This window comes from Stenella coeruleoalba (assembly GCF_951394435.1).
Source record: "Stenella coeruleoalba genome assembly, chromosome: X".
NCBI lineage: Eukaryota > Metazoa > Chordata > Mammalia > Artiodactyla > Delphinidae > Stenella > Stenella coeruleoalba.
The window spans coordinates 124,019-138,335 of NC_137152.1; the positions used below are offsets into that span (position 1 = coordinate 124,019).

At 64.5% G+C, this 14,317-nt stretch overlaps 1 protein-coding gene across 1 annotated transcript in view; it reads right to left on the bottom strand.

Annotated features, from left to right (window-relative positions):
- Nucleotides 1-3,174: 3,174 nt before the first annotated feature.
- LOC307180988 (serine/threonine-protein phosphatase 2A regulatory subunit B'' subunit beta-like) overlaps nt 3,175-14,317 on the bottom strand; it is a 53,214-nt gene continuing 42,071 nt past the window's right edge. The window contains exons 7-13 of the mRNA XM_079911694.1: nt 13,661-13,817; nt 9,581-9,629; nt 8,957-9,046; nt 8,228-8,403; nt 7,467-7,585; nt 7,272-7,378; nt 3,175-4,024 (exon numbers count right to left, since the gene is read on the bottom strand). Coding sequence (XP_079767820.1) covers nt 3,874-4,024; nt 7,272-7,378; nt 7,467-7,585; nt 8,228-8,403; nt 8,957-9,046; nt 9,581-9,629; nt 13,661-13,817 — 849 coding nt within the window. The 3' untranslated portion in view covers nt 3,175-3,873. The remainder of the gene's footprint in view (nt 4,025-7,271; nt 7,379-7,466; nt 7,586-8,227; nt 8,404-8,956; nt 9,047-9,580; nt 9,630-13,660; nt 13,818-14,317) is intronic.

The following is a 14,317-nucleotide window of genomic DNA, read 5'->3' on the forward strand; positions in this document are numbered from 1 at the left end:
ATCTTCACACTCAGGTTTCACGTTAGGTTTCCTGCATTTTGCTCCTGGGCGGGAACAGCCTGGTTCCTTTCTCGTTGTGGAGTAGCCCGAAACGTCCAGACGATCCCCAAATTCCAAGAACCGAGCGTCCGGCGTTGGTGGCCACATCGGGCCCCATGCGGGCTCTCCTCTCTTGGTAATAAGTCGTGAGCGTCTCCCCTGGTCAGTGGGTTTCCATCCGGGTCGTCGTGTTGAAAGGCTGTGAGGGCGTCGTGGATCGGAGGTGACGTGGCCGGTGCGGGTGTAGCTGGATGTGGGCAGACCCTGCCCCCAGCATCTCAGCCGTGGATCAGTGGCCTCCGTGTGTGTGTGTTGCTGTGGTTCTGTGCCCCCACCCCGGCCCCGTGTCCCCAGCCTCAGGGGTCCCCGTTCACCTGCACAGCATCAGCCTGTGGGTCACCCTTCCCTTGACCACACGCCTGTCCCGGGACCCTGTCATTACTTCGCCTCTGGGGGAGGCAGAGGTGGGGAGGCTCCTCCGGATTCTCCTCTGGATTGTCTTGAACCTGGGTCACCTGGGGAGTGGGCTCTGCCCTGCTGTCTTGGTTGACAACCTGATCCAGACAACGGCCCACTCCCCTGAAGTATGGGGGCCAGGGGAGGCCCCAGGCAGGTCTGGGGTCCGAACCCCTGTGACCCGGCTCAGACCTGGGTCACAGGCCTGTGGGTGTGGCCAGGGTGCACAGAGGTTTTCCAGCCTCTGTTGGGGGTGAGCAGACCCACCCCCTTCCCCTGGAAGGAAAGGGGGCGTCAAGGCCGCGATGGCTTCTCTTGGTAAAACATGCAGATACGGATCCCCAGACCCGGGACACTGCCTCCTCCCACCCCTGCAGGTTCACCCGGACCCTGGCATATTGGGTGCCCCCACACCGCCCACGCCTGCACATGGGAGGGCCCCGACACCCCCGCACGTCCGTGGACACATACAGCCTGGGCAGCGACCCCACTGAGTTCATTTGCATCCCCTGCTACTCCACGGGGTTGCTGGCTCACAGCCTGGTGCTCACACCACCCACCGGGTGCACAGGTTTGCTTAGGTCCCGCCCCTCTGCCTGAGCCCCGCCCACTTCTCTGAGCGCCAGTTTCCTCCCATCAGAGCTCTGCCAAGTCCTGAGCCCCGCCCACCTCTGGCCCCGCCCTAGAAGCCCCGCCCCTCCTCTGGACCCACCCTGGCTCTAAGCCTCACCCCTCCACCTGAGCCCCGCCCACTTCTCTGAGTTCTAAGTCCCGAACCCCGCCCACACCTGGCCCCACCCACACTGGCCCCGCCCCTCCTCTGGGTCCATCCCTGTATAAGCCCCACCCTCTCCCTGAGCCCCGCCCCCAGGGATGGGTAGGCCTTCGCCTTCCCGGAGGCCCGAGGCCCCGGAGCCCCAGGGGAAGGACAGAGGAGGACCACAGCCACCAACGCGTCCCCAACCTCGGCGTCCTACTCCTGCTCGGCCAGTTCTGCAAGATCCTGGCAGAGCGTGAGTGCCCAGCCGGCGCCGTAGTGAGGAGGGCGGAGGGGATTCCTGGGGGGCAGGGCGCTCCCCCGTCCCCGAGCCTCCGTGTCCCCGCACGGCGTCCTCGCCGCTGTGAGCGTGGGGAGGGGGCACAGGTGGGTTCCTGGGGGGTCCCCTCACCTGTCCCCATCCAGGTACCCTGTTGCTGCAGGCTCGCCCACCTGTGGGACTCCATCCCCGCGGGTGTGCAGGCCTTTGGGGAGGGGACGCGCAGCCTGTCGACAACCCGTTGCTGCCCCCAAGGGGTCTGTGGGGAGGCGAGGGGGGCGGGGCGTGAGAGGCGGGCGTCCTCAGAACAGGGAGCGTCCTCGGTGGGGGGGAGCAGCAGCCCTGCTGTGCCACCGTGGCTGACCACTCCTGCCACTGCAGAGCTGCCCGCAGGGACGAGCTCCACCTGGACCCCCTGGCCGGCATCTCCGTGGTCGGCGGGGAACCCAGAACCGTCTGCAGAGTCCCCAGTCCAGCAGGTGAGGCGTCCCCTGCGTTGTGGGTACTTGGGGGGCAGCGAGGGAGCAGGTGGGACTCTGCAGCCGCTGGGGTCTCCCAGCTGAGACCTGAGCCCAGTGTGGGGATGGGAGGGGCCCCTGTGCAGTCAGCACCAGGGATCCAGGCGCTGGTCCCAGTGACCCGGGGCCACCGCATGCACCATCACCAGTGGCTGGCTGGTTGTCAGGTGGCCCAGGCCCCGCTGAGCCACCCCAGGTGCTCTGATACCCCAGGTGTGGACTGGGGCTCGCTCGGGAGCCTCAGGCGTGCACCCAGGTTCACGCGGCTCAGACCACAGGCTCGGGGGTGCCCTGGGGTCTGGCGTCCCTCCTGACTCCGGACTGGGGCAGTGCTGCCAGAGCCCCGGTGAGTATGGGCCTGGGACGGCCCTTTAGGAGCAGAGGTGCCCCTCTCCGGGGCACCTTGTGCAGACCCCGCGTGGTCAGTGCACCAGCCCGGGAGGGGGCTCCGGGCGGGAGTGTGGCTGGCCTTGCCCCCGGCCGTCTTCACGGCCCCAACAGCCAAGGCAGGTGAGGGTCCCCCGTCCGCTTTCTGGGGACTTGCCAAACTGTCCTTGAACTGACTGGGAACCACCCTGTGGGCGGCCATGTGGTCTCGGTCACGTGGCCCCACGTGGTCTGGCTATGCGGGGGCCGGCTCCTCTCACCGCCGGCCCTGCCGTAGGTGCGTCTTCTGTCCAGCGCCGCGGGCCCAGCTGCAGGGTGGACAGACTCATTCCCTGAGGTCTGCTCAGCGCCCAGACCTTAGACGACCTGTTCCTGGCCTGGGCAGGGGGCTCGTCGGCCACCTCCCCCTGGCCACGCAGGCCGTGCCCTCCCTGTAAGTCTCAGGTTGGTGCCGACTCAGCCGGGCGGACCCGGGGGCGGCCCGAGCGGTGTGGAGGGTGGGTGTCGGGGCCTCCCCGTGGTGTCTGCAGGGAAGGCTCACACCCCCTCACGCACAGTTCGGAAGTGACCGTGCGCGAGAGTGGCCATCGGGTAGTGTCAGCCCCACCACCGTGGCCAGAGGGTCAGGCTGTGGGAGCCCCGGGGCCCAGGGCCTGGGACCTGCGCCCCCGGCTCCTTGCCCTGAGGGCCTCCACACCCTGCGGTCTCCCCACAGTGACACCACCGTCTGTCCCCACGTCCCTCTGTGACCTGAGTTCGGAATCCCCGACCGCTGTGTCCGTTTTCGCCCCAAGGTGAGCCTGGGGCTGAAAATCTTTAAATTCTTTATTTGAAAATACAAACGTGATCTCATGAAACGTTTTTAAACTGCTCTGCACGGCAAATAAAACTCAACTTTACATATGCTGTACATTTACACAAAAACAATAAAAGATATGCTGATGTGGGCGCTCCCTCTGGGGGAGCAGCTGCGGCCGGGACAGTGGCCCCTGCGGGGGCGCCCACGGGATGGAGGCGCAGGGGCTCCTGGAATGTTCCTGACGACCACACCCCTCCCCGAAGTCAGCGCACATCCACGACCGCAGGCAGATCTTCTGGGGCGGCGCCTGGTTGCCGCTCAGCCAGACGACGCGAGCCTGCAAACACCTACACTTGGAAGCTGGACAGTGGGGCCAAGGTCACCCTGACCGCTGGGGACGCTGGGGCGCGTGCGTCGCCACCGCCAGGCTGGGCCTGGGGCTCTCGCACGCGCGTCAGCTCCTCCAGGGCGGGTGGGGACCCACCTCAGTGACCGTGGCCATCTCTGGCCAGCTTCTGTGCTGAATAAATAGGGTCTCTCCATACAAACGCACCTCACTTTCTGTAAAAGGGCCCCACAAGCACGCAGTTCTGCTCCTGAGGCAGAGGCCGCGTTCACGCCCCACGGGGGCCCCAGGTCACGAGGGCGGCAGGTCGTCACCCCCGTGCTCGTACTCATATAGCTCGACGGCGCCCAGGCCGGTTGGCACCTCGAAGAAGGGCCTCTGGGCCAGCGGAGACCGCAGCGCGCTCAGCTTCTGGTCCACGGGGCTGAGCTCCGCCTCATACCTGCAGGGAGGGGCTTGGTGAGGATGCGGGCGGGCGCGCACCCCACCTGTGCTCCCCTACGGACAGAGGTGCTGCTGGCAGCCCCCCGACGCGTGAGCGCAGGACTGCCACGCCGACGACCTCCTTGCTGAGTCCTGCCCGCGGGGAAAGCAGGCACGTCCTCCACCCAAACTCCTCCAGAGGGTGGGTGGAGGCACCCTCACTGTTGCAGGAGGCCGTGACCCTGATTCCAGGATGGTTGCCAGGAGGCCAGCGTGACCCCGGTACCAAAGCAGGGCACAGTGTCACAAGAAAGTGCAAGTAATCTCTGCAGCACAGTCCAAGGACAAACGAGAAGGCCCACGAACCGTGACCAGGTTTGTCACGGGAAGGCAAGGCCGGCTCAACCACAAGAACCTCGCTGTATCTGTATCGGCAGACGACAGGCGAGGAGCCATCTGGCCAAGGCACCTGACAAAGGGCAGGATTCAGAGTCTCTGCGGACGGCGGTGAAGCGGGGTGTCCGCAGGCTGGGGAAGCACGTGGGCGGAAACATCCCACAGCAGCGTCACGCTTCCCGGGCAGCGGGGGACTCCACACCTGACGTGGATCAAGGCCAGGCCGTCTCCCTTCACCACTTTCCTTCAGCATCGTGCTGGGTGGTGGGGGAACCGCAACGAGGGGAATAAACCGTATTTCTCTACGTCACCAGTGAACTGCGGGGATGGAGACTTTAGCAGGACCTTTCCAACACCGAAAACGATGACGCAGTCAAGTACAAATCTCACAAAATACGCGTAAGATCCATACACTGGAAATTACAAGACACTGGCAGGAGAAATCAGAGACCTAAATAAACGGAAAGAGTGCTCTGTGGATCAGGAAACTCGATGTCACTAAGGTGTCGCTGTACCCAGAGCGCTCGTTCCTTCCTCAGAGTCTCAGCTTAATATCGTGTAGAGACAAGCTTGTTCCTAAGCGTCCACATCAAAACAAAGGAACCAGAGCAGCCAACACCACGCTGAAGGATGCAGGGTCTCACCACGCAGAGGCCGGGTTACCTCGGAGCTGCAGGAAGCACAGCCGGGGGGTGGGGCGGCAAGAGGCCAGCCACACCGGTCACGGGACAGACGGTCCCGAGACCAGCTCACAGGTGGTCACCCGGTCACGGTGCCAAGTCTCACCATGTAGAGACCCGGCTCAGCCCAGTAAACGTTCCCCAGGCTCTTCCCGGACAGTCAGGCCGACTCTATATGATTCACACAGAAGCCAGAGCAACTGGAGTGACCCAGACGATTCTGGGCAAGACCAGAGTCGGAGGCCTCGCTACGTGAGTCCACTGCCCCCACCCCGAGGCCACGGCAGGCGAGACGGCGTTGCACTGCTGGCTGGACAGATGAGCGTCAGCAGAACCGAAGGAGCTCACAGACAGACCCCACAGACACGGTCAACTGATTCTCCACAGAGATGCTGACCTGGGGGTCTTGCGTTAAACTGGACATCCACGTGCATAAAGAAATAACCCGGACCAGACCCCATGCCCCGCAGGGGAGGTCACTCAGAGCAGACCACAGACCCAGCGTAAAGTGGAAAACGCTGAAACTTCCAGAAGGGTCCCTGTGGCTTTGGCAATCCTTTCTTACACGCGACACCAAAGCCCAGCCCGTAAAGACAAAGTGACAAATGGCGGTTCATCAAAGTTCACAGCGTCTCCTCCGTGATACACAAGGTTAGGAGAAGGAAGAGATACACCACAAACCGCTGGGAAATACAAGTCCCCTCCCTCCGGAAGGACTTGTATCCAGAGGTAAAGGACCCCTGAGACTCGATCAGAAGGCAACAAGTCACCCACGATGGGGAACAGACAGAAGACACAGCCATTCACCAGAAAAGGGCAACAAGGACACGAACAGCTAAAGCCAGGGTGGAATCCTGCTGCACACGTCCGAGTGGCTACAATTTAAAAAACAAGCCAACCGTAACCACGGCAGAGCCGGCGAGGCTGTGCAGCCGCAGGAACGCACGCCCAACGCTGGCGGGGACGCAAAGTGGCGCAGACACGTGGGAAGATGGGTGGGCGGCTCGTGGAGGTAAAGGTGCGTCTGTCTACCAGGTGACCCGGAACCCCCCGCCCAGGTTCTGAGCCAGGAGACGAGCGCTTACAGCCCCACAAATCCAGCTCGCACAGCTCGACACCAGGGCCGGCCACACGTGCCCAGGCCCGAAGCAACGGACACCAGCAAGCCAACGTCCGTCGCTGGTGAGGACGTGGCCAGGTGTGAAGGAGCCCAGCTCCTGACGCGCCCAGGGACCCGCAGGACTCTCGGAGGCCTCGTGCTGAGAGCAAAGGCGGGCATGCAGGGGTTGTGGGGTTCTACCTCTGTGACCTTCTGGAGAAGGACCACCTGGACCAAAGACAAGGCCTAAGGTGGGCGGGATCTGGGGTGACGGGCGTGCTCACCCTCCTGCCCACTCGGAACCCCCTCAGTATGGTTCCCTGGGCAGGCAGAGCTGCTGTCAGCAAACTGAAGCCCCCCCTCAGAGGCAGAGGGTGACCCTCAGGCCCTGGGCTCCACCGCCACCCCATGCCAACCCCGGCCCCGGTGCCGAGCAGCCCCGTCAGGGGAAGAGGCAGGTCGGGAGGCTCTGGGCGGGGGTCCGAGCCCGCCAGGGACCCAGGCATGAACACTGGACCCCAACACTCCTCTACCGCAAGGCTGCTTTCAAGCCTGAGGACCAAGGCCCTGGGGGAGACGCCCAGTCCCCAGCCCTGCTCCCCTCAGCTGTCCACACCCGTCAGCCACGGGGGAGGAGGGACATCGTCGGCAGACGTGCCCACTGAGCTACAGCCATGCTCCCCGACGGGAGACTCCACGAGGGGCTGCCGTGCCGGCTCCCCCGGCCGCCCCTCCGCAGGGGTGGGGTCTGCGCCCCTCCAGCCGCCTGTCGGTCCCACCCCCAGAGGGCGGAGGGAGCTCCGGAGACAGAACCCTGGGAGAGTCTGTGGGAGCCGGGGAAGGGACTACCTCAGCAGCAAGCCCTCCCGGGGTCAGGGCGGCGTGAGGCTGGGCAGTGGGGAGTGGGGCGGGGGTCTGAGGGCCCGGCCTCCGTGGGTCCCTGCCCTCCGGGGGGACAGTGGCACGTGGAGCGGGGCAGGCGTCTCTTGCCTGCGGCCTCAGGCCTCGGGCCGTGACATGGGGCGAGTGTCCCCGCGGCCCCCAGCAGGCCGTCCCCGCGTCCCGGGCCCCCATGCCCGCTGCACCCTTACCCGTCCTCCCAGGGCTCCCCCATGGCCTCCTCAGCCACCAGGATGTCGTACTCCTCAGCGGCGTACCTCTCCCAGTCAGACAGCTCGGGGCCCTCGCTCTCACTCTCCTGCGGGAAGCATGCGCGTCATGTCACACGGGGCGGGGGGGGACCCAGAGGTGCCCCCCTGCGCCCCCTCCACGCCCCCCCCACTCACCCTGAACAGGGAGATCTGCTCTCTCTGCTCGTGGTCCAGGTACTTCTCGATGTTGAAGAAGGTGTCGAAGAAGACACTGGCCAGCTTGCACCTCTTCAGGTCGTGAAGCGTGATCCTCCCTGCGGGCGAGGGCGGCACGTGAGCACACGTGGCTCCCACGCACGCCCAGGAGCCACGTCACCTCCGTGTGTGCGTGCGTGCGTAACGACACGCCTTCGGACACGGCACCCCCTGCCGTGAACCAGGCCACGGGTGTGGGCAGAAGCCCGGGGGGTGGAAGGGGTCGGGAGACAGGGCCCAACACAGCGAGGGCCGCCCGCCAGTCACCTGAGGGCGGGACCCAAGCTGCCCTGGACCCGCGGACACGGGGCAGGAACCCGCAGCCAGGGCAGGAAGGCCCAGGCCACCATGGCCCCCGGTGACGACACCTGAGACCAGGGTCCAGGACACGGATGCACGACACCGACTAAGGCGGGTGGGTTCGGGCAGACCCTCCCTTTGACCCTGGAAGGTGTCCTGAGCGCCCCCGGACAGACGCACCTGGTGGGCTCCCGGCTCCCACACCCACCAAACACAGCCCGGGGGCCCCAGCACAGGCCCTCTGAAGTGCCCACACCAGGGGTCCCGGGCTTGGTCTCCATGTGGGCCCTGAAGGAGCTCAGGCACAGGACCACGGGGCTGGGGACCACCTTCCCAACCCCCAAGGACCCACTCCCCCGGGGTGTCCCTGTGCCACTGGGGGACCCGCCCCCCGGCATCACCTTCGCTTTGGGGCTTCACCAGGTCCAGCATCTGGCACAGGCAGTCCTCAAAGGGCAGGGCCTCAATGGCCATGCTGTCCAGCCGGCGGCACTGCTCCTCATAGAAGTACTCCAGCTCGAACATGGACAGCACCCCGTCCCCATCCAGGTCCATGCAGCGGAACCAGTACTCAATGCTGTGACACCGGGCCACGGTCAGCATGGCCGCCCAGGACGGACCCCACCACCCGGGGACCCCTCCCCCAGTGCGAGCCCCGCCTGGGACAGGTGCCACCACCCGGGGACCCCTCCCCCAGTGTGAGCCCCGCCTGGGACAGGTGCCACCACCCGGGGACCCCTCACCCAGTGCGAGCCCCGCCTGGGACAGACGCCACCCCCTGGGGACCCTTCCCCCAGTGTGAGCCCCGCCTGGGACAGACGCCACCACCCGGGGACCCCTCCCCCGGTGTGAGCCCCGCCTGAGACAGGCGCAACCCCCTGGGGACCCCTCCCCCAGTGTGCGCCCCGCCTGGGACAGACGCCACCACCCGGGGACCCCTCCCCCAGTGCGAGCCCCACCTGGGACAGACGCCACCCCCTGGGGACCCCTCCCCTAGTGCGAGCCCTGCCTGTGTCTGACCTTGCCCAGGTGGATCACAGAGCGGGGGCGCCCTCGCTCAGGGGTGACCAGTAGCCCCTGCTTCTAAGTGTTCTAGCAAGTGGAGCAGAGCACAGCTGCCAGACACTCACCTGGTCGGGGTTTTCTTGTCTTCCTCGGAGATCAAGAACCAGACAAAGTCAGCGTAGCTTATTTTTCCTTCTTTCTGCACTTTTTTCCCTCTGGATTCAGGGCCGAATCGAGAGACAAAGACTGCGTCAGGGAGAAGCAGCCTGAAGAGGGGTCCCCGCCCACCTCCCTCGGGGCATGGGGAACCCTGCGTCTGGCCCAGTCCTGTACCCTTGGTTCCTACTCGGGACAAGGCCTGAGACAGACCATGTGACCCGGAGGAGGGTCCCTGGGGCCCAGCTCCGGCAGGAGCAGCGGCCACGGTCACAGCCTCAGGTGCAGAGGCCTGTGTCCCCCGACTCACGACCTCGTGGCAAAGGCGTGTATGTGTGCCAAGCTACGACCCCGTGTGACAATGGCGTGCCCCTTACATGTGACCTCATGTGGGTGGCATGTGTCCCTGACTCGTGACCTCGTGTGACAAAGGTGTGTACGCGTGTCCCTAACCCACGACCTCACGTGACGATGGCACGCACTCCCAGAGCACGGCCACCTCACATCAGGAGCGAACGAGTCAGGCGCGGACGTGCGTGCGGAACGTCAGCCCAAACGCTGACGGGACCGGCTAGCTGAGCGGCGGGCCTCACCGCGTCACGGCTCCCGAGAAGATCCTCTCGATCATCTTGGTAGATATGGCTGCAAAAGAGGAAGCAGGCCGTGAGCCCCGCACGCTGCTCCCGGCCCCACGTCGCAGCCTCGCAAGCGGCTGGGCGGGCTCAGGTCTGAATGCCGAGACCCAAGCCCAGTCAGGCGGAACCCTCGGGACCCAATCTCCTGCTCCCGGCCTCCCTCGGGCGCTGCCCGGCACGTTCCAGTCCAGGACCTGAGCCCAGAGCAAAGCGAGAGTGAAGAGCTGGCCCAGGGGCCCCAAGACAGAGCGGGCGGTAAAGGCAGGACACACACGTCCGCCCTTGCAGAGGCTCTGCCTCCAAACACTCAGTCTGCTGTGATCAGCACACAAATGCATCCAACCCCCAGGCAACTAAGAGGATAAAAGAGTGAAAGACACCAAATTAGTGGGCTGGGGCGGCTTCAACAGCACACGTTATTTCTCCCCCAGTCCCGGACGCTGGAGTCTGAGATCCAAGGGTCAGCAGGGCTGGTCCCTCCCGAGGCCTCTCCCCTGGGCGTGTAGACGGCCGTCTCCTCCCTGGGTCCTCACAGGGTCGTCCCTCTGCGTGTGTCTTGACCTCCTCTTCTTATAAGGACACCAGTGCTATGGGATCAGGACCCACCCTAGTGACCTCATTGTACCTTCGTCCCCTCTTTAAAGACCCCATGTCCAAATCCAGTCACATCCTGAGGTACCGGGGGGTCAGGGCTTCATCGTGTTAATTTTGGGGACACTTTTCAGCCCATACCCGAGACCTATAACCACAAAAATGGAGAAATAAAGACAAAGTGTCTTTTCCCCCAAGTCATCCTGCCTCAATGAAAGTCACCTCTAATGGGAAATGACTGGATGGTGTCAGAGGCTGAACAGTGTTTCTCAGAAAGACATGTCCACGTCCTCACTCCTGGGCTGTGAACGGGACCTTATATGGAAACAGGGTCTCTGCAGATGTGATGCAGTGAAGGGTCTGAGATGAGGTCCTCCTGGATGAGGGTGGCCCTAAATCCAATGACAGGGTCCTTCTAAGACACAGAAGAGGAGAGACACAGACACAGAGGAGAAGCCCCGGGAAGATGGAGGAAGAGACGGGAGGGATGCGGCCACGAGCCCAGGGACGCCTGGAGCCCCCAGAAGCTGGAAGAGGCGGGAAGGACCCTCCCCTGGAGCCTCTGGAGGGAGCGCAGCCCTGGGACACCCTGACTTCAGACGTCTGGTCCCCAGGGCTGGGGGAGGACGGATTTTAAGCCCCTGATTTGCAGTCATCCGATACAGCCGCCTCAGGAAGCCCCTCCTGGATGACAGTCCTTCATAAATGCGTTGATTCTGGACCTCTGGCCTCAGAACTGGGAGGATAATTTCCTGTTCTTTGAGGGTCCGCCCCACCCCCCGCCTGCCACGACGAGAGCCCCAGGGAACTGGACAGCTGACTCAGACTCACTGCCACGACCGGCAATCTGAGAACAGAACCTGCTCGTCCGTGGGACACGGGAAAGGTCAGCTCTGCCCCTCTGCCCGTTCCTTCCCATGACGTAAGGACCCCTGCCGCTTCTCGTGCAGGACCTGGTAGGTTAGGAAGCGGCAGAGGGAAGGGGAGGGACGCATCACGGCGCTCACGTCCACAGCTGGGGGGCTGTGCCCGAAGCCACCCAGTGTCCTGTGCTGGCCGCAAGACCACGGTCCCCACAGTCAGTCGTGTCTCGAGGCCACAACGCCACCAGCCTTTCCTGGTGACAAAGCCCTAACACCAGCCCCACGAGATGCCCTGACGTGAGACCTCGACGGGGTGGACACAGGGATGTGGGCACCAGGAGAGAGTCGTGGGGACGGGCGGGGACAGGTGACCCCCGATCTGGGGAACCACATGCCAGCCACCACGGGTCTGCGCCTGGAGCTATTCCCGAGATCACAGAGGCAGTTGGAGTTGAGACCAGGCGTCGAATTTAGGGACGGAGTTGAGAGAGACCCACGTCCGCTCAGGCGTCCACACGCCAGCGTTCACGGCACCCTCGCGAGGCCAGTCAGAGAGATACAGCAAGCAGATGGTGCGCCAGGGAGCTCACGTCAGGGGACCGTCTGGGTCCCGTCGACCAAAGACAAAACATATGCCCGGAGGATTGAGAAATCCGGTCGTGCATGTGGGTACGTGAAAAATACGTTATGTGAAAACGTGCAGTCTTAAGAAAACTGTTTCTAAAACTAAGAACCCGCGGCGCACTTAAATTCTGGTCCACTCTGCACCCTGAACATGTGATTTCTTGTCACGGGAGGTGGGAGAGGATCATTTTCTCTTAGCATTTACACTGGATCCCCCCGCTGCTCCTGAGCTGTGCGGAGTCCAGAGTTCCCCTTTTCAGGCCCCTCTGCGACGAGAACGCACGGAAGCTCAGACAAACCCAGAAGCCAGAAGTGAAATCTCTCAGGGAACCGTGTCTCTGCTCCACCGCTCCCTCCCCTCAGGACGACTACCAGGGGGCCGCCGCTGTCCGACCCGCCGCGGCCTGAGAGGCCCCCGAGCTGGAATTTGGCCTTGGGATGGTGCCCCGAGCCGCCCACGCAGACAGGGCACCGTCCACTCCACGGACGGGCCACTCGAGGCCCCGACACAGAGCAGGAAGCCGCGGGAGGAGGGAGGGAGGGGAACGCTGCCCCACCTGCAGAACAGGTGTTTGCTCAGCTACGGGAACAGGTGCTGGGAGCTCAGGGCGGCACCCAGACTGGCCCACACTGGGGCTCATCAGGAGACCTGGCGTGAAATGACGGGTGGGGTGGCCCCCAAATACCTGAGGACAAATGGAGGGGAGGTGGGGCGGGGAGAGCGGGGGGGATGGACGGATGCGGCCTGTGGCAGCCACTACCTCTGCTCAGGACGGGGCTCCACGCCCCCCAGAGAGCGCCTCCACCAACGGCAGGACCTGTGCGTCCCGGTCCCTGCAGGTCCCGTGCTGTGACCTGCGTATGCCCCAGTCCCCATGCGTCCCGTGCTGTGACCTGCGTACGCCCCGTTCCCCATGCGTCCCGTGCCGTGTCCCGTGCTGTGACCTGCGTACGCACCGTTCCCCATGCGTCCCGTGCTGTGACCTGCGTACGCCCCGTCCCCCATGTGTCCCGTACCGTGTCCCGTGTCCTCCCCGGTCCCCATGTGTCCTGTGCCGTGTCCCGTGTCCTCCCCGGTCCCCACACGTCCTGTGCCGTGTCCCGTGTCTGTCCCGGTCCCCATGCGTCCTGTGCCGTGTCCGGTGTCTGTACCGGTCCACGTGTGTCCTGTCCCGTGTCCACCCCGGTGCCTGCAGGTCCTGTGCCGTGTCCCGTGCCCACCCTGCTCCCCATGAATCTTGGGCCGTGTCCCGTGTCTGTCCCGGTCCCCGCAGGTCCCGTGCTGTGACCTGCGTACACCCCATTCCCCATACGTCCCGTGCTGTGTCCCGTGTCTGCCCCGTTCCCCACATGTCCTGTGCCGTGTCCCGTGTCCGCCCCCGTCCCCATGTGTCCTGTGCCGTGTCCCGTGTCTGCCCCGTTCCCTACGCGTCCTGTACTGTGTCCCGTGTCCACCCTGGTCCCCATGCGTCCTGTGCCGTGTCCCGTGTCTGCCCCATTCCCCACGCGTCCTGTGCCGTGTCCCGTGTCCGCCCCATTCCCCACGCGTCCTGTACTGTGTCCCGTGTCTGTCCCGTTCCCCACGCGTCCTGTGCCGTATCCCGTGTCCACCCTGGTCCCCATGCATCCTGTGCTGTGTCCCGTGTCTGTCCCCGTCCCCACGCGTCCTGTGCCGTGTCCCGTGTCTGCCCCGTTCCCCACGCGTCCTGTACTGTGTCCCATGTCCGCCCCGGTCCCCATGTGTCCTGTGTCGTGTCCCGTGTCCGCCCTGGTCCCCAGGGTCCTGTGCTGTGTCCCTGTCTCCCGTGTGTCCTGTAGGAGGAGACCAGAGGCAGGACAAGGTTCAGGCCTCCAAGGTCAGGGGAGGCAGCCACGCTGGCCTCCCTGGAGACGCAGGAGCCCGGCAGGGCAGCGCCCGCCCCAGTGCTGTGTCCCCGCCGCCCGCAGGCCGCGTCCTCACCGTGGTCATTGTGCCGGGCCAGGTCCTGCGCGTCAATGAGCAGGTCGTGGTCCGTGTCCAGCTCCCAGAACTTGCAGTAGATGACGTAGAAGTGCTCGTAGGAGAAGAACTCCGTCAGCTGGTTGATGTCCACCTCGTCTTCCAGGAGCGCCACGTTCTGCCAGGACACACCCAGAAAACCGCTGCCAGGAACCTCCGGCTGCAGCGTGGAGACGGGCCTCCCACAGGAGGGACACCCCCCAGGAGTCTCACGTCATGAGGGCAGAGGGTCAGAGCTGGTGGAGACCTGCTTGAGGGCTGGGAGCCCAGCACCCAGGTCGGGGTGCGCCCGGTCAGGTCTGCGAGACTGCAGCACGGAGCAGCCCAAGCACGCACGCTCTCGTGGCCGGGGGCTCCTGATGCGAGCGGGTCAGCCCCGCGCTTGTTGACACACACACGTCCACAGAACCCGGGTGCACCGGGGCGGGGCCATGCCTCCGGGATGGATGAGGGGAAAGGAAGGGTACAAGACGAACGGAAGAAGAAAAATGGTGGGCGGGCGGATAAATGAAAGGCAGGAAAATGAATGGATGATGGATGAGTCGGGGGATGAGCGATGGATGACAGGTGGGTGGGGTGATGATGACAGGTGGGCAGATGAATGGGGTGGCCGCTGAG